Consider the following 21662-nt stretch of genomic DNA (forward strand, 5'->3'; position numbering starts at 1 on the left):
CTTGAGCCACAGCGCCGCTTCTGGCCGTTTTCTGTATATGTGGTGCTGGGGAATCGAACCTAGGGCCTCGTGTATCCGAGGCAGGCACTCTTGCCACTAGGCTATATCCCCAGCCCAGGAGCCCTTTCTTTGTGTGTATGTGTGTGTGTCTGTGTGTGGGTGTGTGTGCTGGTCCTGGGGCTTGGATTCAGCATGGCGTAACAGTGACCGTTGTTACTGAGCTTTTTAGCTCATATCTATCACTCTGCTATTTGAGCCACATCTCCACTTCTGGCTTTTTTTTTTTTTTTTTTGGTGGTTAATTGGATTTTCCTGCCCAGGCTGGCTTTGAATTGCAATAATCAGATCTCAGCCTCCTGAGCAGGATTACAAGCATGAGCCACCAGCACCAAGCACTTGGCACCCAACTCCCTCTACTCTCTTGAGGTCTAACTGTCCATTACCTTAAACCATGACTTCTCACCTCAACCCTGGCACCAGCAAAGCAAAAGGTGGCTAGCTGTGAAGGAAGAAATGTGGGTGATTAGAAAGACCCTTCTGCCTGAGTGAGGACAAGTACAAGTCCACAGCCCAGGGGATGGGGGTGGGGAAGAGATCAGGAGAGGCTGGACAGCCTTGGACTCTGACCAGTCTAAGCATCTTGTCAGCATGTCAGAACAGTCTCAGGTGACCATGGGCCCCTGGACAGGCAGCCCCGTTAGGAAATTAGCTGTGCCCCTCCCCTCCGTATGTTCTTCAGGTGTTAGGAACTGACAAGTAGCAGTTAGCTATGTGTGATGGTGAAATCAAAAGGGGAACCACCATAGTAGGGAATATCACACCATTTGTTTTTGCATCTACCTAAGGATTAATAAAAGGCTTCAATTTTTTTCTTTCTTATTTTTTTTTGGCAGTCATGGGACTTGAACTCAAGGCCTGGGTGCTGTCTCTGAGCTTTTTTGTTCAAGGAAAATGCTCTCCCACTTTGAGTCACAGCCCCACTTCCAGTTTTCTGGTGGTTAATTGGTTTTTTTTTTTTTGGCCAGTCCTGGGCCTTGGACTCAGGGCCTGAGCACTGTCCCTGGCTTCTTCCCGCTCAAGGCTAGCACTCTGCCACTTGAGCCACAGCGCCGCTTCTGGCCGTTTTCTGTATATGTGGTGCTGGGGAATCGAACCTAGGGCCTCGTGTATCCGAGGCAGGCACTCTTGCCACTAGGCTATATCCCCAGCCCCTCTGGTGGTTAATTGGAAAGAAGAGTCTCATGGACTTTCCTACTCAGGCTGGCTTTGGCTGTGATCTGTGATTCTCAACCTCCTGAGTCCCTAGGATTACAGAAATAAGCCAACAATGACTGGAAAAAGGGTTCATTCTGTCCTAAAGCATGTCAACAAATAGTTCTTAGCACAGTACATCCTTAACTTACTTATCTGTCCAGGCCAACAAACCATCCCTAGAGGTCAAATGTGAGTCAGAATATCTCTGCCTTGGGACAGTGACTCTGTCCCATGGACTGGTCCTGAGGAGGGATCTCATACTTCAGCAAAAACTTCTGCTGGAGTGAAAATCATTGGTATTTTCACCCTAGAAATGCCCCTTCCAGTCTACTGCAATTCACTTGCCTGAAAACTTTTCTCATCCCATGCTAGGGCCAGGGTAGATAGAAAGTAGATAGCTTGGGGGCTGGGAATATGTCCTAGTGGTAAAGTGCTTTGCCTCATATACATGAAGCCCTGGGTTTGATTCCTCAGCACCACATACATAGAAAAAAGCTGGAAGTAGCGCTGTGGCTCAAGAGGTAGAGTGCTAGCCTTGAGCAAAAAGAAGCCACGGACAGTGTTCAGGACCTGAGTCCACGCCCCAGGACTGGCAACAAAAACAAAACAAATAAACCAAAGTAGACAGCTTGGACTGGGAATGTGACTTAGTGGTAGAGTGCTTGCCTAGCAAACAAGAAGCTATGGGTTCAACTCCTTAGTACCACATAAACAGAAAAAGCCAGAAGTGGCACTATGGCTCAAGTAGTCAAGTGCTAGCCTTGAGTAAGAGAAGCTCAGGGACAATGCCCAGGTTCTGGGTTCAAGCTCTAGGACTGGCAAAAAAAAAGAAAAGAAAGAAAAAGGAGGTAGATAGCTTGCTGGACACTGGTGGCTCCTGCTTGTAATCTTAGCTCCTTAGGAGGCTAAGATCTAAGGATCAGGTTTAAAACCAACTCAGGCAGAGACGTCTGTGAGACTCTTATCTCCAATAAACTACTCAGAAAAAGGCAGAAGTAGCACTGTGGCTCAAATGGTAGAACATTAGCCTGAGCACAAAGAAGTTCAGGGACAGTGTCCAGGCCCCAAGTTCAAAGGCCAGGACCAAACAAGAACAAGAACAAGAACAAGAAATACATAGCAGCAATGACTCTCTGGTATCAGAACCATGACTATTGGAGAAGGGGTAGCAAAACCTGGTTGAAAATGTCCTTTGTGTGTCACTGTAGACAAAGGAGGTAAAGGTTGCCTTTTTCACAATGACCCTGTAATCGACCCAATGTCCCTGCTTATAAAGATGGGTTATTCTGGGCTCTGAATATCTCCTTGCTTTTCAGACTCACTACCTAGATGGTCAAGTTTTTCTGGCTCTACTCTCAAAAAGCCAAACTAGCTGGAGACTCGAGGCTCATACCTGTAACTGGAGCTCCTCAGGCAGGAAAGTCTGTGAGATTCATCTCCTAACTACCAAAAAGCCAGGAGTGGAACAAGCCATGGCTCAAGTAGAAGAACACTAGCCTTCAGTAAAAGAACTCAGGACCTGAGTTGAAGCCCCAGAACTGGCAAAGAAAAAGCAGGTGTAAGCAGTTAAATGACTTAAGGTATGTAAATATTTTTGTCTATCCCTAAGTTCCCAGAAAGTTTGGTATGGCATTAGCCCCATACCCAGTACTGAAATCTGAATTCCTACCAAGCCAAGACCAATTAACCCTTTCAGGAAACTCTCACATTCTGAGAGTGCATGTTGGGAGGAGACATTCCACCCTTCCAATCCTTTCAGGTCTCACAGCTCAGCTTTTGGAGGCTCTCACACTCTGATTTAAGAAAACCTTCGTTAATCTTCCAATTAATAAGTTTGGATGATGCTATTTTCCTGGAAACTGAGAAGCTGGGTAGAAAATTTCCCACCATCTCTCTCTCTCTCTTATGCTGGTCTTGGGTCTTGCCACTAGGCCATATCCCCAGCCCACCTGAGGATTGCTTTTTGAAGCCAGCCTCAGCAGACAAATCCATGAGAGTCCTATCTCCAATTAACTAGCAAAAACTAGAACTGGAGGCATGGCCTAAGTGGTAGAGCACCATTTTTTTTTTTGCCAGTCCTGGGACTTGAACTCAGAGCGTGGGCACTGTCCCTGGCTTCTTTTTGCTCAAGGCTAGCACTCTGCCACTTGAGCCACAGAACCACTTCCAGCTTTTTCTGTTTATGTGGTGCCAAGTAATGGAACCCAGGACTTCATGCATGCTAGGCAAGCACTCTACTGCTAAGCCACATTCTCAGCCCTAGAGCACCATCCTTGAGCAAAAAACCCAGTGAGAAGGTGAGGCACTGAACTCAAAACTCAAGCCCCAGTATTTGTGTACGTGTATATACACAAGCATACACACAGAAGAGCAACAGTGAAGAGAGGAAGGTTTAATCAAATTTATTGCAAGGCACAGGGTCTTAGTGACCCCAAGATTATCTCTGGAGTATAATAAAAAAAAATCTTAAATTCAACAGGGGAAGAGTCGGGGCCAGGGAATGAGTAGGTATGCATCATTAAAACAGTCCTACCTGGTGACTAATGCCTGTAATCCTAGCTACTCATGAGGCTGAGATCTGACGATCTGAGGATTGAGGTTCAGAGGTTCAAGGTCAGCCCAGATAAGAAACTCTAAGAGACACGTATCTTCAATTAATCACTAAAATGCCAGAAGTAGAGAGCTGTGACTCAAGTAGTAGAGTTTTAGCCTTGAGCAAAAACCCTCAGGGACAGTGCTCAGGTCCTGTTTACTTTTTACTTTTTTTTTTTTTTACCAAGTTCTGGGGCTTGAACTTAGGGTTTGGTTTGGGCACTGTCCCTGAGCCTCTCTGTGCTCAAGGCTAGCACTCTACCACTTGAGCCACAGTGCCACTTCTGGCTTTTCTTATGTGGTGCTGAGAAATCAAACCCAGGGCTTCACGCATGCTGGGCATCCACTCTACCACTAAGCCACATTCCCAGCCCTCAGGCTCTAAGGTTTGTGTTTTTGCCCCCCCCCCTTTTTTTTTTTTTTGGCCAGTCCTGGGCCTTGAACTCAGGGCCTGAGCACTGTCCCTGGCTTCTTTTTGCTCAAGGCTAGCACTCTGCCACTTGAGCCACAGCGCCCCTTCTGGCCATTTTCTGTATATGTGGTGCTGGGGAATTGAACCCAGGGCTTCATGTATACGAGGTAAACACTCTACCACTAGGCCATATCCCCAGCCCTGTTTTTGCCTTTTTTAAAGGCATTGCTTGGGCTTGGAATGTAGCTTAGTGGTAGAGTGCTTGCCTAGCATGCAGGAAGCCCTGGGTTCAATTCCTCAGCACCACATAAAACAGAAAAAGCTGGAAGTGGCGCTGTGGCCCAAGTGGTAGAGTGCTATCCTTGAGAAAAAAGAAGCCAGGGACAGTGCTCAGGCCCTGAGTCTATGCCTCAGGACCAGCAAAAAAAGAAATAAGGGCAAAAAGGCATTGTTTGTGTGAGGAGCAGTTTGTCTTTGGTTGTGTTTGTCTGTCTATCAGATATTTATCATGCGCTGATCAGATGCTTGTTAAATGACTATAAGGAGGAAATAGTTCTAATCAAAGGGCGCAGATACAAAGTTGACCTGCTGAGTATCCAGCTTATAGGGAGTTTACAGATCCAGAAAAAAAAAAATCTTTTTTTTTTCCTTCTCCCAGTTGTGGGGCTTGAACTCTGGGCCTGGGCACTGTCCCTGAGCTCTTCAGCACAAAGCTAGCATTCTAACAATTTGAGTCACAGGGCCATCTTCAGTTTTTTGGTGGTTAACTGGAGATCAGAGTCTCATGGAATTTCCTGCCCCAGCTGGCTTTGAACCACAATTCTCAGATCTCAGCCTCCTGAATAGCTAGGATTATAGGTATGAGCCAATGGCACCCAGCAGCAAAACCATCTTTTAAGTTGCCTCTTACACTTGTAGGATATTTCTTTTCTTCTTTTTTTCAAGTGAGTCTTGGGGCTTGAACAGGGCCTGGATGCTATCCCAGAGCTTTTGCTTAAGGCTAGAGCTCTACCACTTGAGCTACAGCTCCAACTTCTGGCCTTTTGGGTGGTTAATTAAAGATAAGAGTCACACAGAAAGCTTGGCACCAGCCTGCAATCCTCGCTACTCAGGAGGCTGAGATCTGAGGATTATGGTTTGAAGGCAGTCCTGGTAGAAATAGCTGTGAGACTCTTATCTCCAATTAACCACCAAAAAAAGGGAGCAAGTGGAGCCATGGCTGAAGTTAGAGTTCTAGACATGAGTAAACCAGCTCAGGGACAGCACACAGGTTCTTGAAGTGCCAGACTTTGAAGTCAGGCCCCACTTTACCACGTGAACCTGAGATAAGCAGGCCCTGTGAGCAAAACCAGGACAAGTTTATTAGGGCCCAGTCGGTCAAGAACTCTAACCACTGGGAATGCTTAACTCTAACTGCCCCCAGAATGCCTCGAGCCCTGAGCCAATCAGATTTGTACCCGTGTCCTAATCTTGCTTGCTTGAACACCTGATTGTTGTAACTTTGTTTTTGCCTTTATAAGCCCTGTGTAATCGCAGCTTGGGGCTCCCTCTTAACCTCCGCTGTGTCGGTGGGTAGGACGAGGCCCGAGTTGCAGCTCGCTTGAATAAAGCCTTGCCTTGCTTTTGCATTTTGGAACGTCGGAGTCTCGGTGGCCTTCTTGGTGGTCGTCTCACAACTTGGCACAACAGTTCTGAGTTCAAGCCCTAGGACCAGCACTAAAATAAACAGACAAAGAGTAGATACAAAGTCAGGAGATTTATAGTTAATTCAAAGGGACTAGCAAAAGCTCTGTGTGTGTGTGTGTGTGTGTTTCATGGGGCTTGAACTCAGGGCCTTGGCACTGTTCCTGAGCTTCTGCTCAAGGCTAGCACTCTACCACTTGAGCAATAGCACCACTTCTGGCCTTTTCTGGTGCTCAATTGGAGATAAGAATCTCATGGTTGCCTGAAGCCAGTGGCTTACACCTGTAATCCTAGCTACTCAGAAGGCTGAGATCTGAGGATCATGATTCAAAGCCAGCCATGGCAGACATGCCCGTGACTCTTTGTTGTTTTTTGTTTGTTTGTTTGTTTTTCCAGTCCTGGGGCTTGAACTCAGGGCCTGAGCATTGTCCCTGGCTTCTTTTTGCTAAAGGCTAGCACTCTACCACTTGAGACACAGTGCCACTTCCAACCTTTTCTATATATGAGGTGCTGAGGAATCGAACCCAAGGCTTCATGTATACGAGGTGAGCACTTTACCAGTAGGCCATATTCCCAGCCTCGTCTGAGACTTTTATTTCCAATAAACTCTTCAGAAAAAAGCCTGAAGTGGCACTGTGGCTCAAGTGGTAGAGTGCTAGCATTGAGCACAAAGGCTTAGGGACAGTCCCCAGACCCAGAGTTCAAGACCCCAGGACTGACAAAAAAAAAAAAAAAAAAAAAAAAAGAGAATCTGATAGTCTTTCATTAGTAGCTAATATTACAGGGGTGAGCCACCAGGGCCCACCTTAAAAGCATCTTTTTTTTGTTCTTTGCCTTTCCCTTCCTTTCTCTCCTCCTCTAAAGGCATTTTTATTTTTATTTTTTGTCAGTCATCAGGCTTGAACTCTGGGCCTGGGTACTATCCCTGAGCTCTTCAGCTCAAAGCTAATGCTCTACCATTTGAGCCACTGTGTCACTTCTGGCTTTCTGGTGGTTAAGTGGAGATAAGAATCTCACAGACTTTCCTGCCCTACGCAGCTGGCTTTGAATCATGATCCTCAGATCTCAGCCTCATCCAGACAAAAATATCTTTTAAGTTGCTTCTTACAGCTGTAGTGGAGCCCTAGGGGAGGCCAGCAGATTCTTTGTAGAGCCCAAGATTCAGCAGACCTTTTTCATCTCTGCCAGAGGCTCCCCAGAGTATGAGTCCAAATTCTATTTTTTTTTTTTCCAGTCCTGGGGTTTGGACTCAGGGCCTGAGCACTGTCCCTGACTTCTTTTTGCTCAAGGCTAGCACTCTGCCACTTGAGCCACAGCGCCACATCGGCTTTTTCTATATATGTGGTGCTGAGGAATTGAACCCAGGGTTTCATGTATACGAGATGAGCACTTTACCACTAGGCCATATTCCCAGCCCCAAGAGTCCAAATTCTGATCCCACCAGTGACCCAACCCAGGTCCCTGGAGGCAAGGGGGCCTAGGATGGAGCAAGTATCCTAATCACCTCAAGGAAGTCTATCCCAAGGAAGATCTACAAGTAAGGGCTGGGAATATGGCTTAGTGGGAAAGTGCTTGCCTAGCATGCATGAAATGCATGAAGCTCTGGGTTCAATTCCTCAGTGCCACATAAAGTGAAAAAGCTGGAAGTGGTCCTATGGCTTAAGTGGTAGAGTGCTAGCCTTGAGCAAATGAAGCTCAGGGCTGGTGCCCAGGCCCTTGAGTTCAAGCTGCAGGACTGGCAAAAACAATAACAACAACAACAAAAACCCTACAAATAAGTAAGTGCTTCAATACTGTGTCCAGAGCACAGGACAAGGCTAGCAGAATAGCCCAGGACAATGGTAGCAGAATAGAAACTGAGGACCCTGAAAACCAAGCTTTGAACTAGGTGTGGTACAGTAATCCCAGCTATTCTGGGGAGGATGGGCAGTGTGAGACCAGCAAAGGTCAGGAGACCCTGATTCCACATAAAATTAAAAAAAAACAACAAACCAAAACAATACAAAAAAAGGCTTGATCATCATTTTACATTGAGGAGATGTGTATGGAAAAGATAGCATTATTCACAGTGAGAAGGAAGTACTTGAGATGCTTTAGCCACATCTGGATTTTGATACAAATTATCAGATGCAAGATTTTGAACTTGATGCCATAATTAAATGAGATTTTGGTGGTGTGTATGGGAAGAGGCTTTGGCATAGTTTTCAAATGGGAAGTATGTACATGATTGTGGTCTCAGGAAAGAATGTGACAGATATTGCTTAAGATCAGCTCTTCCTCTCCTGTACATCGTAGCTGTTTCACACACTAAATGGTGGGAGCTGGGCTGGAAATGTGATTGCTTTGAACAATATAATACATCAGAACTACTCAAAGATCCTACTTGTGTGAGGTCAGGGTTAGCAACTCGGAGAGTCCCCATAGAACAAGATAAACATAACCAGTCATCCCCTCCAAACTTTCTAATAAGCTCTAACCAGTAAAAACACTGTACTGTTGGGCACTAAATAAGTGGGTAAAAGGCAGGCATCTCATGGAGCAGAAATGCCCTCAGAACCCAGCCCAGACTGCAGAATCATGAGATGCAAACTTGCTAATTTTAAAACCTGCTTGTAGGGGCTGGGGATATGGCCTAGTGGCAAAGAGTGGCTTGCCTCATATACGTGAAGCCCTGGGTTCGATTCCCCAGCACCACATATACAGAAAACGACCAGGAGTGGCGCTGTGGCTCAAGTGGCAGAGTGCTAGCCTTGAGCAAAAAGAAGCCAGGGACAGTGCTTAGGCCCTGAGTCCATCCAAGCCCCAGGACTGGCAAAAAATGATAATAATAACAATAATAAAATACACATTATTAAAAAAACCCTGCTTGTAGAACCTGCTATGTAGAAATAGACTACTGAAACACTGACAAAAAAAATAAGGCTTGATATGGTTCAAGTTAGGATAGTTGTGGTCTAGCATGCTGAAGGTTCTGTTCCTTAGGGCCACAAAACAAGCGAACAAGGTTTAAAACTCAGCCTATGTTCCCAGCCAGAAGCCCCACAGACTCAAAGGTCAAAGGGAATGGCCTGGAGGTGGGGGTGGGGGCAGCGTCAGTGCGGTAGGCAGTTTCCTCCAGCTCCTCACCATCCAGTTGTGTCCGTGCGCCCTCTGCTGGGCATTTGTTGATATTCTGCAAAGGCACACAGATGGGAGAGCCTGGGAAAAGCCCAGCTCCCCAGGTGGGCGACTCTGCAGACCAGGTGGGGACCAGCCGGGTCAGCTACGAGCCAGTAGGCCACTGAAGGCAGGGAAACATCTGGGATCCTCTCAGCGACCTGAGGCTTAAGGGTGGCATTCTTAAAAAAAAAAAAAGTTATTGTACATGTATATCTTAAGTTATAGGGAAGGAAGTTTATTTTGGCAGCTAGTACTACACAAAGTTGCACATGCTAGTGATGTAACTCATCATTCAATAGGTATAATAGTGACACATTCTTGCTTTTTTTGTGTTCTGCTAAATCATTACACACAAACTGTTTTTGTTGTTGTTGTCAGTCATTGGGCTTGAACTCAGGGCCTGGGTACTGTCCCTGAGCTCTTCTGCTCAAGGCTAGCCACAGCTGCACTTCAGATTTTTGAGTGGTTAGTTGGAGATGAGTCTCATGGGGACTTTTCTGCCTAGTCTGGCTTCAAACTGCGACCTTCAGATCTCAGCCTTCTGAGTAGCTAGGATTGCAGGCATGAGCCAGTGCATAGCTTTATTTCATTTTAATTTTTTTGAGACAGGGTCTAGCTACGTAACTCAGGCTGGTCTCAAACTCTCAATTCTCTTTCCTCAGCCTGCGGGAGTAGCTGGGATTGCTGTTGTGCACTATCACTCCTGGCTATTAATTTGTTTTGTTTTCAAGAGTCAAAAGTTAAAATACTGCACATGCATGTATGAAACAGCAAGGTGAAACCTCTTTGAACAATTAGCATACACAAAAAAAATGACAGGAATGTTAGTAAAGAGAGGAGGGGAGAACAGAGAGGTCGGAGGAAGTAACAAAATACCAGACGAGTACACGTGTGAAAATGAAACAATGAAACTCGTTAAAACCTATTTGGGGAAGTGGCCAGCGGATCAGAAGAGTGATGGAGAGTATGGGTCTGATCAGGGTATATACAGACATGAACGCAGGGAGAGAGAGTCTAGTTTTGCCGCGGGGGAGGCTGCGTGGGCCTGCCGGCACGGAGGGAACCACCCAGTGCCGCCAATTTGGGGCTTCAGGCTCAGCTCTCAGAGAAGACCTGGGCACGCACGGGCGACTCTCCAGTGGGAATCCGCTAGGGTTGCCAACACCGCGGCATCAGCTGGAGAGGGAGGATCTCCAACGGGTAGGGGGACTAGGACCCGTGACAACCAGGCCTGCAGCTCCGGCAGAGCTCGGTGGGGACCCCGGGGCTCCTTCAGGTAGGGGAGGGGAAGAGGAGCTGTTTAAGAGGTCGCGGGGACCCAGAGGAAGGCGGGACCGCTACCAGCCCTAGAGGCCCTCGGGGATGGGAGGTGGAAGGCCGGGCCCTCGGGGTTGCGCTCCGCCCCAGGGACAAATATTTAACATTCCTGGCCTGTCCGAAGGCGGGGCCACGGGAAAGTAGCCCTCCCCCTCCCCGGCGTCTTATTGGTCGCCAGCGCCGGGTGAGCGGGCTGGCCCCAGCAGGTGTGCGCACTAGCTTTGGATCCCAAGGGCATGAGCTGGTCACCTCCAGGCGCTGGACTTGGCCGTCCACCTGCCGTTCCCCTTCCACTCTCGTGTCCCAGCATGAGTCACGTCTGCTCCGGGGGCCTCCGTCTCTCCACTTGTCACAGGGGGCCACCCAGCAGGGGCAAGGCTTGGGAGGCGCACCCCAACCTCTCTTCTCCCCGGGGGCCATGGCTCTCTCCTCTCCCTGGACATAAGCTAAGGGATGCGCCCGAGTCCTGGGCTTTCTCCTGCCCACAGCCCCGGCTTTTCCGAACGCACCAGGTGAGGCTTTAGCTTCCGACCCGGGTGGGTTTGGGCCATCTCAGGTCGGGACCCTTTCTTCCCGCAGTTCACTAGTCAGTTACAGAAGTGGGGAATTTTAAGAAGGTCCAGGACTGGCCAGGGACGCTCAGGAAAGGAGTTTGCAAAGATCCGAGGGAGGTGGTGGTGGTTGAATGAAGCTAATGGGGTGTTGGGTTGTTGGATCAAGATGAAGGCTCCAGGCTGCCACCCCGCAGGCGCCCCCACGTGGCGCGGGGCCGAGGAGGCTTCAGACGCGGACCGCCTGGGGGCCGGAGGGGGGAAAGGAGCCTCCTCTTTGCCGGGCATCAAGGCCAGCACTCTGGGGACCGCCCATCGCGGCCCCCGGCGAAGGCTGGCCGTGCGGACGAGGCCTTAACGATGCTCTCTAGTGACCGCCCACAGCTCTGAAGACGCGGGATCTAGGCTTTCCTTCCCCAAATCGTCTCTGTGCGCCCCAGCCCGGCCTCGGAGACACCCGGCAGCTCTCACAACCCCCCCTGCTCCCCCGGTGGCTACCATCCCCCGGGAGTCTCGGCTCCCCTCTCCCTCCAACCCTCAGGTTGCCTCGGGATGACTTCAACTGGTGACGCGCGACGCTCCGGGACCGGGGAAGGCCTCGGCGCCGGCACGCGGCTCTGGCGGAGGCCTCGTGATCCGCGCTGGAGAGAAGGAAGAACGAAGAATGGGTTCACTGCACGAGTCGGACCGGAGCCAAGCCAGCAAACCAAGGAGGGCCGGGTCCCCGCGCGACCCGGCGGCAGGGCGACTTCTCCACGGCAGGGCGGGTTCCGGCCTGAAGTTCTCCCGGGCGCTCCCGGTCACGTGGCCGGCGGGGCGGCAGGTAACTCTCCCGGGAGGGCGGGGGCGGGCAGCCGCCCCGCCCCGCCCCGCCGGACGCCCAGGGCGGGTCCCGGCTGCACCCACAGCGCCGGCCCCGCCGCCGGTGCCGCCCCCAACACTCGGGGTCCCGCCCTGGCTCCTCGGTGTCCGCCGCGGGTCGGTGCGTGCGTGCGTGCGTGCGCCTCGTCGGTCCGCGTGTGTGTGGCCGAGCGCCCCCCTCTTCCGCGGCCATGACTCCCCCGCCGCCGCCGCCGCCGCCGCCGCCGCCCCCGGGTCCAGACCCCGCCGTCGATTCGGCCGCAGACCCCTACTCCGGGCCCGGATCGCTCGTCGTGCTGTTCGGGGCCACGGCCGGTGCGCTGGGGCCAGACCTGGGCTCCGACGAAACCGACTTGATTCTCCTCGTTTGGCAAGTGGTGGAGCTGAGGAGCCGCCAGGTAGGGTGGACCGGAGACGCGGGTGGGGAGGGGGGTGGCGATCGGGGCGCGCGGGGCCCCGCGGCTGATCGGCGTCCGCTGCCCCTCGCAGGTGGGGACGCTGCACAAGTCGCTGGTTCGCGCCGAGGCGACCGCCCTGAGCCCGCAGTGCCGCGAGGCGAGCGGGCTGAGCGCCGACAGCCTGGCGCAGGCCGAGTCCCTGGACAAGGTGCTGCAGCAGGTGAGCGCCGGGCCCGGCGTGGGTGGCCGCGAGGCCGGGCTGCGGGGTCGTGTCGCCGCGTGGGGCAGCGGGAGGGGAGGCGAGGCGAGGCGAGGCCCGGCGCGCCACCACTTCCCGGCCGGGGCGGCGGGGACGGGGTCTTAACTGGAAACTTTGATCGATGCCGGCCCTTCCCAGGCATGCTGAAGGGGTGGAGATGGCGGCCTGAGCAAGGGAGGCCCAGAGCCCTCTGGAAACGTGCCAGGGGTGAGGGGTGGAGGGTAAAAGGCTCGAGGATCGAGGGGCTCGGGGTTGGCCGCCCTGCGCCCTCGTCCTGCCCGCCCGTCTGGGAATATCTGGGGCGGGGGCGTCGGGCGGTGTTTGCCTCTGGGGCAGACGCCGCCAGGTGTAAGCTGCTCGTCTAGGCCTGTCTCTGCCGGCTGGCCGGTGTGGGCGCTGTCCGTACCCTGCCTGGGGGCTAACTTCCTCCTCCTGAGTGTTAAGATTGGGGTGCTTCCAATCCTGGCCAAGGTGGAAGGCAGTTCCCACTGCTGTTTTCGAGTCTTCACTGCTGCCTGCACCCTGTGACTGACTCCTGGCTTACTCCGTGTACATTGCTTGACACGCACAAATGCTTTCCTCTTTCCAACCTGGGGATTCTTAATGAAGAAATACAAAGGTGCTGGCTGAATCTAGCCTCTACCTGGGGAGGGTCCTGGAGAAAAGCTGGGTGGGTGCATTGTTCTGTCAACCTGAAGTTGTAAAGTGACATAGAATTGGCAGGGGCGGGGGTGGGGGTGGTGGTGGGGATCTGTTAATCTGTGCTTATACCGGTCTTTCAGCTAGGTTGGGGCTTGGGGAGGGGGTGCCGGGCAGCCTCTGGAGTGCCACCCCCTCTAAAAGCAAACAGCTCAGTGCCAGCCGGTCGATGGGTGTGGGTCAAAGCTCATGCTATCTCTGGTGTCCAAGTGTGGAGTTGTGTCCTTGGAGTTTCGCTGCCCCTGGGTTGGTCGGACCAGGAGGCGGGGCTGCTGTTGACCATGAGCCTCCTGTCCCTCAGGCAGGCCTGGGCCTCCCCCACCTGTCTGAGGGCGGTGCCTGGCCTGGGACTGGTTTAACCTGCTTTACCCCGCCTCTTCCCACCTGCTTCTCCCACTCCACCAGGTGTTTGCTCTGGCCCCACTCCAAGCTCCTGGAGTGTGTGTGATGGGGGCTTGGGCTATGTGCGAGTGCCCTCATTCGGCCTGGAGAAGGTGACAGTGGACTGGGATAGGGATAGGGGTGTGTGTAGGAAGTTAGGCCACAAAACCAGGCCCACTAGGTGTGGCCTCCTCCCCAAGCCGGGTAGGGCTGAACATCTGGAGGAACCAGCTTTGCAGCCTGAGTCCTCCCTCCTCCTATCCTCCCCACCCCCCTTTACTGCCTGTCTGTGAGTCTGAGTCTCCTCACTCCCTGTCCCCAGTTCTCACAGCTGGTGAGCGGGGATGTGGCCCAGCTGGGCGGGGGCCCCTACGTGCTCTGCACTGATGGGCAGCAGCTGTTGCGACAAGTCCTGCACCCCGAGGCTTCCAGGAAGGTATGCCACCAAAGGCACAGTGGTGGTTGGGGTCCCAAGATTCCCACTGTAGGGGTGTCCAACACACCTCAGTTCCCTCATTCATCCCCACTCCATGTGTCCCCAGAACCTGGTGCTCCCCGACATCTTCTTCTCCTTCTACGACCTCCGCAGAGAGTTCCATATGCAGCACCCAAGCACCTGCTCTGCCAGGGACCTCACAGTGGCCACCATGGCACAGGGTATCTCATGACTCAGCTCAAGTGGAGGGTGGCTGTGGGCTGTATGTGAGCATGAGCATGCTGCTAGATGGGTTGCAGACGTGCGCTATCTGCTGAGTCCTTGACTGTGCCCAGGGCTATGTCTATGCTGGACTGCATTTGGAATGTGAGTGTATTTCTGTATTTGGGCTGGGGGCCTGTAAAGTGCATGTTGGGGATTCTTCATGTGTTTAAGAAAGAGACCTGAGGGACCGGGAATATGGCCTAGTGGCAAGCCCTGGGTTCGATTCCCCAGCACCACATATATAGAAAAGGTCAAGTGGTGCTGTGGCTCAAGTGGCAGAGTGCTAGCCTTGAGCAAAAAAAGAAGCCATGGACAGTGCTCAGGCCCTGAGTTCAAGGCCCAGGACTGGCAAAAAAAGAAAAAAAAAAGAGACCTGGGCCCAGGTTGAACATGGTTAGTACTCATGCCAGAAGCCCTCAGGGCCTCTTAAGCTGGGATTTCTTTATTGCCACTTCCCTACCCATAGACTTGGGACTAGAGACAGATGCCACAGAGGATGACTTTGGCGTCTGGGAAGTGAAGACAATGGTAGCTGTCATCCTCCACCTGCTTGAAGGGCCCAATGGTAAGTTTCCCTCACTTGGCCTCTTACCTGCTGTCAGGCCTATTCCTTCTTCAAAGTTCCCTTGCCACACTGGGCGCTAGCTACTCAGGAGAGTGAGATCTGAGAATTGTGGTTCAAAGCCAGCGTGGGCAGGAAAGTCCATGAGACTCTTATTTCCATTTAACCAGAAAACTGGAAGTGGAGCTATGGCTCAAAGCAGTAGAGTGTTGGCCTTGAGCAGAAAAGCTCCCAGACCCCTTCCCTAAGCCAACACAGGGGAGACACCCCATTATCACCTCATTCCCCTCACCTGTCCTCTTTTTGCAGAGCTTGGTGGGGAGAACCCCCTCCCCTCCACCAGACCCTGCTGACCCCCATGCCATCTCCTCTCAGGTCATTTGTTTTCAAAACCCGAGGTGGTAAAGCAGAAATATGAGACGGGGCCTTGGTGAGTATGGGAGCAGGGGCGGGGGTGACAACAGCTGGACAGCTCTGACCCCATGCCCTGCCTACCCCCACAGCAGCAAGGCTGATGTGGTGGACAGTGAGACTGTGGTCCGGGCCCGTGGGTTGCCCTGGCAGTCCTCAGACCAGGATGTGGCTCGCTTCTTCCAAGGGCTCAACATTGCCAGGTGGGTGTGACAGGGTGGGAGGGCCATCAGGACAGACCCACCCCCGGAGGCACTAACAGTGCTGGCTCCACAGGGGTGGTGTAGCACTCTGCCTCAACGCCCAGGGCCGCAGAAATGGCGAGGCCCTCATCCGATTTGTGGACAGCGAGCAGCGGGACCTAGCACTGCAGAGACACAAACATCACATGGGCATCCGCTATATTGAGGTGGGGGCTTTTCCCCAGGAGTGGAGCAGGGCAAAGCTGAGTCAGGCCTGAGACCCATGGGCTGTTTCCTTTATGCTTCCAGGTATATAAAGCCACAGGAGAGGAGTTTGTAAAGATTGCAGGAGGTGAGTGTGCCTTTGCTTCTTGACCTCTATCCTATTTGTACCACCTCTGTCTCTGCTCCCAGCTGAGCACGTGTTCAACTCCCACCATGACTTCCATTCCCTCTGCAGGCACATCACTAGAGGTGGCTCGTTTCCTGTCACAGGAAGACCAAGTGATCCTGAGGCTGCGGGGACTGCCCTTCTCAGCTGGGCCAACCGATGTGCTAGGGTTCCTAGGGCCTGAGTGCCCAGTAACTGGAGGCACCGAGGGGCTGCTCTTTGTGCGCCACCCAGATGGCAGGCCAACTGGGGATGCCTTTGCTCTCTTTGCCTGTGAGGAGCTGGCACAGGCTGCACTGCGCAAGCATAAGGGCATGCTGGGTAAGCGATATATCGAACTCTTCCGGAGCACCGCAGCGGAGGTGCAGCAGGTAAGTGCCCCTGGCTCCTGGCCCTCCCCCACCCCACAAGCTGCTTCCATAGGGTGAAGCTTCAGTTCCCTGTGCTTCTTGGTGTGAAAAGCCCACTGCCTTTCTCATTAGGTTCTAAACCGCTATGCATCCAGCCCACTTCTTCCCACACTTACTGCTCCACTGCTGCCCATCCCCTTTCCACTGGCAGTTGGCACTGGAAGGGACTGTGTACGCCTTCGAGGCCTACCCTACACAGCCACCATCGAAGACATATTGATCTTTCTGGGGGATGCAGCGGCTGACATACGGCCTCATGGTGTGCACATGGTACTTAACCAACAGGTGAGGCTGCTACTGGGAGGGGAACACACATGCTCTTGCACAAAACAGATTGCTTACAAGAGGGTATGCACAGGGCCGGCCAAGTGGCGATGCCTTCATCCAGATGACATCAGCAGAGCGTGCCCTAGCTGCTGCTCAGCGTTGCCACAAGAAGGTGATGAAGGAACGCTATGTGGAGGTCGTCCCCTGCTCCACAGAGGAGATGAGCCGTGTGCTGATGGGGGGCACCTTGGGTCGCAGTGGCATGTCCCCTCCACCCTGCAAACTGCCCTGTGAGTGCTCCAGGGTCTGGCAAAGGCACATGAAGGCCAGGGGTTTTAGGCTGCCTCTTCCTACAGTGGGGGCTCCCTCTTGGGTAGTCCTGGGCTCCCTGCAGATGCACCTTCTACTTACCTCTAGGCCTCTCGCCACCCACCTACGCCGCCTTCCAGGCCACCCCAGCCCTCATTCCCACTGAGACGGCAGCTCTGTATTCCTCTTCAGCACTGCTCCCAGCTGCCAGGGTGCCTGCTGCCCCCACTCCTGTTGCCTACTACCCAGGACCAGCCACTCAACTCTACATGAACTACACAGCCTACTACCCCAGGTACCCTGCTGTCAGAACCCCACAGACATGCTATACCCATCTGGATAATGCAGTCTTGGACTTTGTTCTGAGATGACAAGAAGTATATAGGTGGCTGATTGATGTTACCTATATACAAGTTGGAGGCAGGGGTTTTAGGGTGAAGGAAGAACTAAACACAAGACAGAGGCAAGGGAGGAGAGAGGCAGGTCTTGATCTAGGCCACTACTAAACTCCTGTCCCTCCCATCTTAGCCCCCCAGTCTCCCCTACCACCATGGGCTACCTTGCCACCCCCACTGCTGCTCTGGCCTCTACTCCCACTTCAGTGTTGTCTCAGCCAGGGGCCTTGGTCCGCATGCAGGGTGTCCCATACACAGCTGGTATGAAGGATCTGCTCAGTGTCTTCCAGGCCTACCAGGTGAGATTATGTGGCTGGAGGGCTTGAAGGCTTGGGTGAGCCTGGAGCAGCATACCCTAAATTTGTGTTCCTCCACAGCTGGCCCCTGATGACTACACCACTCTGATGCCGGTTGGTGATCCACCACGTACTGTGTTACAAACCCCCAAGGAGTGGGTGTGTTTGTAGGAGGAAGCCAATAAATAAGAGCTGATCTCCGCAGCTAAGATGCCTCTCCTGGGTCCAGAGCATCCTCAGCCTGATGGCTTCCTTCTAGCTTGTCAAAGCTCTCAGATGGCATACTAAGAAGCTCAAGCCCAAATCCATCTTCTGTATATTTCCCTACCTATTCACCCAAGATGATGGCTGAGGGTGGAATGGGGCTGCCCTGCTTCCAGTGGCATGCCTAGGCCTCCTGACAGGCCTGTACCCACACACACTGTGGGACTAACAGGAACACAATGGGCTTGTGCTTCTTTAACATGTAAGCCCTAGTAACATGGATGTAAGACTAATGGGGGGACCAAAGGTCCATTTGAACCTCCAGAATAGAGATCTCAAGGCTCTCTATTCCACTTCCTGTCCTGTGAGGGCAGGAAAGAAGAGAGGGGCAGACCTTGCCCTCAGGATACTTGGGTGTCAGCAACCACAATGTGCCAGGGGTGGCCCCACCTAAGAATGCTAGCCCCACTCCAGCACAAGGAACGTAGAGAGCAAAACACTAAGCTATTCTGGACTACTCTGCACTGTCTTCAGAGAACACTAGGGGGCAGGAGCCCTCTTCCAGACAAAAACTCAGGCATGAATTTGAAAAGACAACTTTCTTGCAACACCTTGGGAAGGCCAGTTGTCCAGTGCCAAGCAAACATAATGGCCTGTCCTTTGTACCCATTATAGGGTCAGAACTGAAGCCTCAAGGAATTTGGAACCCTGTCCTCTCTGTAAAATGAACAAAAGTTCCTGACCAAGTGGACTTTAAAAGCTGCAGCGTCCTAAGCTTTGGCCTGAGAGTGAAAGGCTCCATAACGACCTCCAGCAGAGAAAAACTCAAGACTGCAAGAGGACTGTCAATCTGTCGCCGTTTATTATTTCAGCACTAAAACTGAGGAAGAGCCTGAACTAGTGGCTCTTTTTCCCTTTATATTTGTGGAAAGGAGCACTGCACTCCTATAAGAGGGTTTTAAAATACAAAATGTACAAGAAAACACAATCCCAAGTGCTGTAAACGTAACTGAGAGCCAGTTTCTTTACTAAGCATCCATTTTATAAAACACAAGGTTTCAACTTATGCCCATCTTGAGTCATAAAGGTAATCAACCATCTTGCCAGGGGGTTGGAGGGTGTGGGCTGTACCCTGGGCAGCAGCACCACATGCGAACCCAAAGCATCTCTTCCTTACATAGTTGTTTTCAGCCATGTTTCTAATATATCTAATAGGCAGAATGTTGCTTGCTCTATTCCTCAACCCAAGACTTAGCACAGGTTTGAGAGAGATGTGTGCTAGCACATGCCCAGTTACTCAGTGCTGCTACTAAAAATCAATTTGCATAGTCCAATGGATGTGTGCTTTATAACCATTATGTTACACAAAAATTCAGTCTTTATCTACGAGCCAAAAATATTCTTACACAAAAGCTTTTACAAAGCGGATATAAAACTGCTTACATAGTATACAAAGCTCTACTTTAAATTGTTTTAAATAGGAAAGCATTTCTAGTGCTACAGGCATCAAGGTATTTAAAAGGCATCAAAATTTGGTGCATAGCAACGCTGGATCACAGAGGCTTTTATTCTTGAAAGGAGCAAAGCAGCCCCAAAAGGACCCCACATGAGGCAAAATACCCCAGAGCCCAGGGACAAGAGGGCAGAAACAAGTCTGGTCATGTTTCTGGAACTTTACCTCAGAGGCTAACCCTCTCTTCTTCAAAGGAAGCTGTGGGATTCCACCACAGGCCCTGAAGCATAATCTTATATCCATACGGACACAAAACTTACTTTCAAAGAAAACTTAAGACACTTAGCTCCAAGACAGTCCAGAGTTATGTACTGGAGGATAGACTGTTCTCTAGCTTGTTTGAGGAAAGAAATCTAAATGACAAAACAAAATAACCCATACTTCCTCAGCCTGGGTCAGCAGCTTCTACTCTGCTGACTTCAGGTGGTGGACAAAGACCAACCCTTTGCTCAGGCCTTATGTGACCATAATAGAGTCCTGGCACTAAGGGTCTGCAATTGCTTGGAGTAACAGTGTCCTGTCTGAAGCCAGCCCGGTATTGTCTTATATGTAGGCACTCAACATTTTTTCTTCCTGAATAAATGAAAGCACATTGTTTCATCTGAAAGCATACTGTAAAGTTCAGGGACATAAAAACAGGCCCAGAAACAGGCAACAAATCCCATTAAGAGGGAGAAGGTAAGGGCAGGGTAGGTGCCCAACATGTGTGCCTCCTTTGGTAGATAGCAGGCTGGAGTTTCTGCAGGCTGCTGCCTGGGATAGTTGCACCCGCAGCAGGACCAGGGCGTCTTTGGTGTAGAAGGTGAGGTCTATGATCACCTCATTTCTGGATGTGCCTCAAAGCCTTCTAGAGAAAAAGGCTGGGTTCTAGGTCACAGACAGGGAAGGGTGGGCCAGAATCATTTCAGGCTGTAAACAGAATAGGGGATAAGCCTTTCGATCTGGAGTCTTGCATTTTCTCTACCTATCTTAATGCAGAACTCATTTACACTTAGCTCCTGACACAGCTGGCCTGTCTTCTATAAAATAATTAGAACTACAAGCTGCTTGAACCATCAAACGTTACAGAGCAACCAAAGGCAGAAGCTCCCACTCAGAAAAGGTTCTGCGGTCAGAAGACATAAATAGGAAGAACACTCCACAGGCTATTAGTTTAAACTCCACCTTTCAAACTCACAAGTGGCTATCTTATCTACTCAAGGTCCTAAACGCATAAAAGTTTTAGTAACATGGAGAGACTGCAGGAAGATTACCCAGAAAGTTATATAAAGGCTATGCTCTGGAATGTCTTTATATTCCAACACTTCAGTGATGGAATGGTCTCTTCTTATTTTATCTAACAACAACAGTTTACTTTTTATAAAGAGTGTGAGCTACATTTGGCTTTATTTCCTATGAATCTATGAAAGGCTTCAGGACACATGCTGAGTTTCTGAGGCATTAATAAAGTGGGGGTTTAAGATACTTTTTTTCTCCTTTTGTTTACCTCTAGAATTTTATCAAAATTTCTTATTTTTAAAAATATCAAAACTAAAGGGCCTCCAAATGACCAGAAAGCAGTATAAATCACTAATCCTAACTACACAACCAGGTCACCTGCAAAAGCAGCATCTCTAAAATGGAGAGCTTGCTGCATTCACACTCAAAGCACCTGTCATATAAAAGTATTCTATTTAAATATTTTTAAAAATGCAAAGCTCATTTTCCCACCACTCAGCCTATGCCACTCCTGTTCTTCTGTGAACAGATGCTTTCCCCACAAATGGCTGAGTTCAACTCCTGGTACAGGTCTTGAAGGCCAAAGAGTCAAAAACCCCAAGGTCTGATTGAGATGCTGACGGTGGGCACAGGGATGCAGGTGTGCACTGTTAGAGCCCATCAGATCTTCCTAAATCCAGGGACTCAGAACCTGGGAGAGGAGCTTCTGTGCTCACCCTTGAGCCGTGAGAAACAGAAATCTGTGACATATCTCTCCCGATTATCTCGTTCACTGAAAAAGAAAAGGAAGAGTGAGTAATGATGCTGTAACATGAATCTCACACCAGCCATTGCCTTTCCCATAGCTTTCAGTAAAGACAGACCTAACATTTTGAAACCTGTTCCACAGATGAGTGGAGTTAAAGTCAGGAACCACATTCCCAGTGGCTCATGCCTGTAGATGGCTGAGATCTGATGACTGCAGTTCAAAGCCAGCCTGGGGAAGAATGTCCGAGACTCTTGTCTCCTATTAAGCACCACAAAAGCTAGAAGTGGAGCTGTGGCTCAAGTGGTAGACCACTAGCCTTAAGCTTTAAGCTCAAGGTCAGCACCTGGGCATTGAGTTCAAGCCCCAGGACCAGCGTACACACACAAAATAAGAAACACCATTCTCCAAGTGGCTCCAGACTCCTTTGCCTCTCTCTCTGTTTAGTTTGAGTTGGGAAGGAAATGGCTGAGGGGACAGGAGTGTGTGGGTG

The 21662-nt window shown here is 51.0% G+C and overlaps 2 protein-coding genes across 5 annotated transcripts in view; one reads left to right on the forward strand and one right to left on the reverse strand.

Annotated features, from left to right (window-relative positions):
• The first annotated feature begins 11813 nt into the window (after nucleotides 1-11813).
• On the forward strand, nucleotides 11814-17789 carry Esrp2 (epithelial splicing regulatory protein 2). 3 transcript variants are annotated; one of them, XM_048355274.1, is made up of 15 exons: nucleotides 11814-12227; nucleotides 12319-12447; nucleotides 13889-14002; nucleotides 14109-14223; nucleotides 14733-14831; nucleotides 15204-15258; nucleotides 15332-15442; nucleotides 15516-15648; nucleotides 15731-15773; nucleotides 15882-16183; nucleotides 16295-16507; nucleotides 16581-16779; nucleotides 16907-17093; nucleotides 17327-17492; nucleotides 17571-17789. In XM_048355274.1, the coding sequence occupies exons 1-15, from the start codon at nucleotides 12021-12023 to the stop codon at nucleotides 17658-17660; spliced, it is 2163 nt and encodes a 720-aa protein (XP_048211231.1). In that variant the 5' UTR covers nucleotides 11814-12020; the 3' UTR covers nucleotides 17661-17789. The 3 variants fall into 3 exon arrangements, with proteins under 3 accessions (XP_048211231.1, XP_048211232.1, XP_048211233.1); XM_048355275.1 differs by having other exon boundaries at nucleotides 11885-12227; nucleotides 15335-15442; XM_048355276.1 differs by lacking the exon at nucleotides 15731-15773 and having other exon boundaries at nucleotides 11885-12227; nucleotides 15917-16183.
• Nucleotides 17790-19237: 1448 nt separating this feature from the next.
• Nucleotides 19238-21662, reverse strand: part of Nfatc3 (nuclear factor of activated T cells 3) — a 63960-nt gene continuing 61535 nt past the window's right edge. Inside the window, exon 10 of one of the 2 annotated variants that reach the window (XM_048355271.1) lies at nucleotides 19238-21196. In XM_048355271.1, coding sequence (XP_048211228.1) covers nucleotides 21075-21196 — 122 coding nt within the window. In that variant the 3' untranslated portion in view covers nucleotides 19238-21074. The remainder of the gene's footprint in view (nucleotides 21197-21662) is intronic. The other variant, XM_048355272.1, reaches the window with a different exon arrangement.

Source organism: Perognathus longimembris, chromosome 10 (genome assembly GCF_023159225.1).
Source record: "Perognathus longimembris pacificus isolate PPM17 chromosome 10, ASM2315922v1, whole genome shotgun sequence".
NCBI lineage: Eukaryota > Metazoa > Chordata > Mammalia > Rodentia > Heteromyidae > Perognathus > Perognathus longimembris.

Bases quoted from the DNA above. Each gene is read 5' to 3' on its own strand.
- Esrp2 (XM_048355274.1), top strand. From the start codon at position 12,021: ATGACTCCCCCGCCGCCGCCGCCGCCGCCGCCGCCGCCCCCGGGTCCA. The intron at 12,228-12,318 runs GTAGGGTGGACC...TGCCCCTCGCAG, and splicing joins TGGAGCTGAGGAGCCGCCAG to GTGGGGACGCTGCACAAGTC. The intron at 14,003-14,108 runs GTATGCCACCAA...ATGTGTCCCCAG, and splicing joins ACCCCGAGGCTTCCAGGAAG to AACCTGGTGCTCCCCGACAT.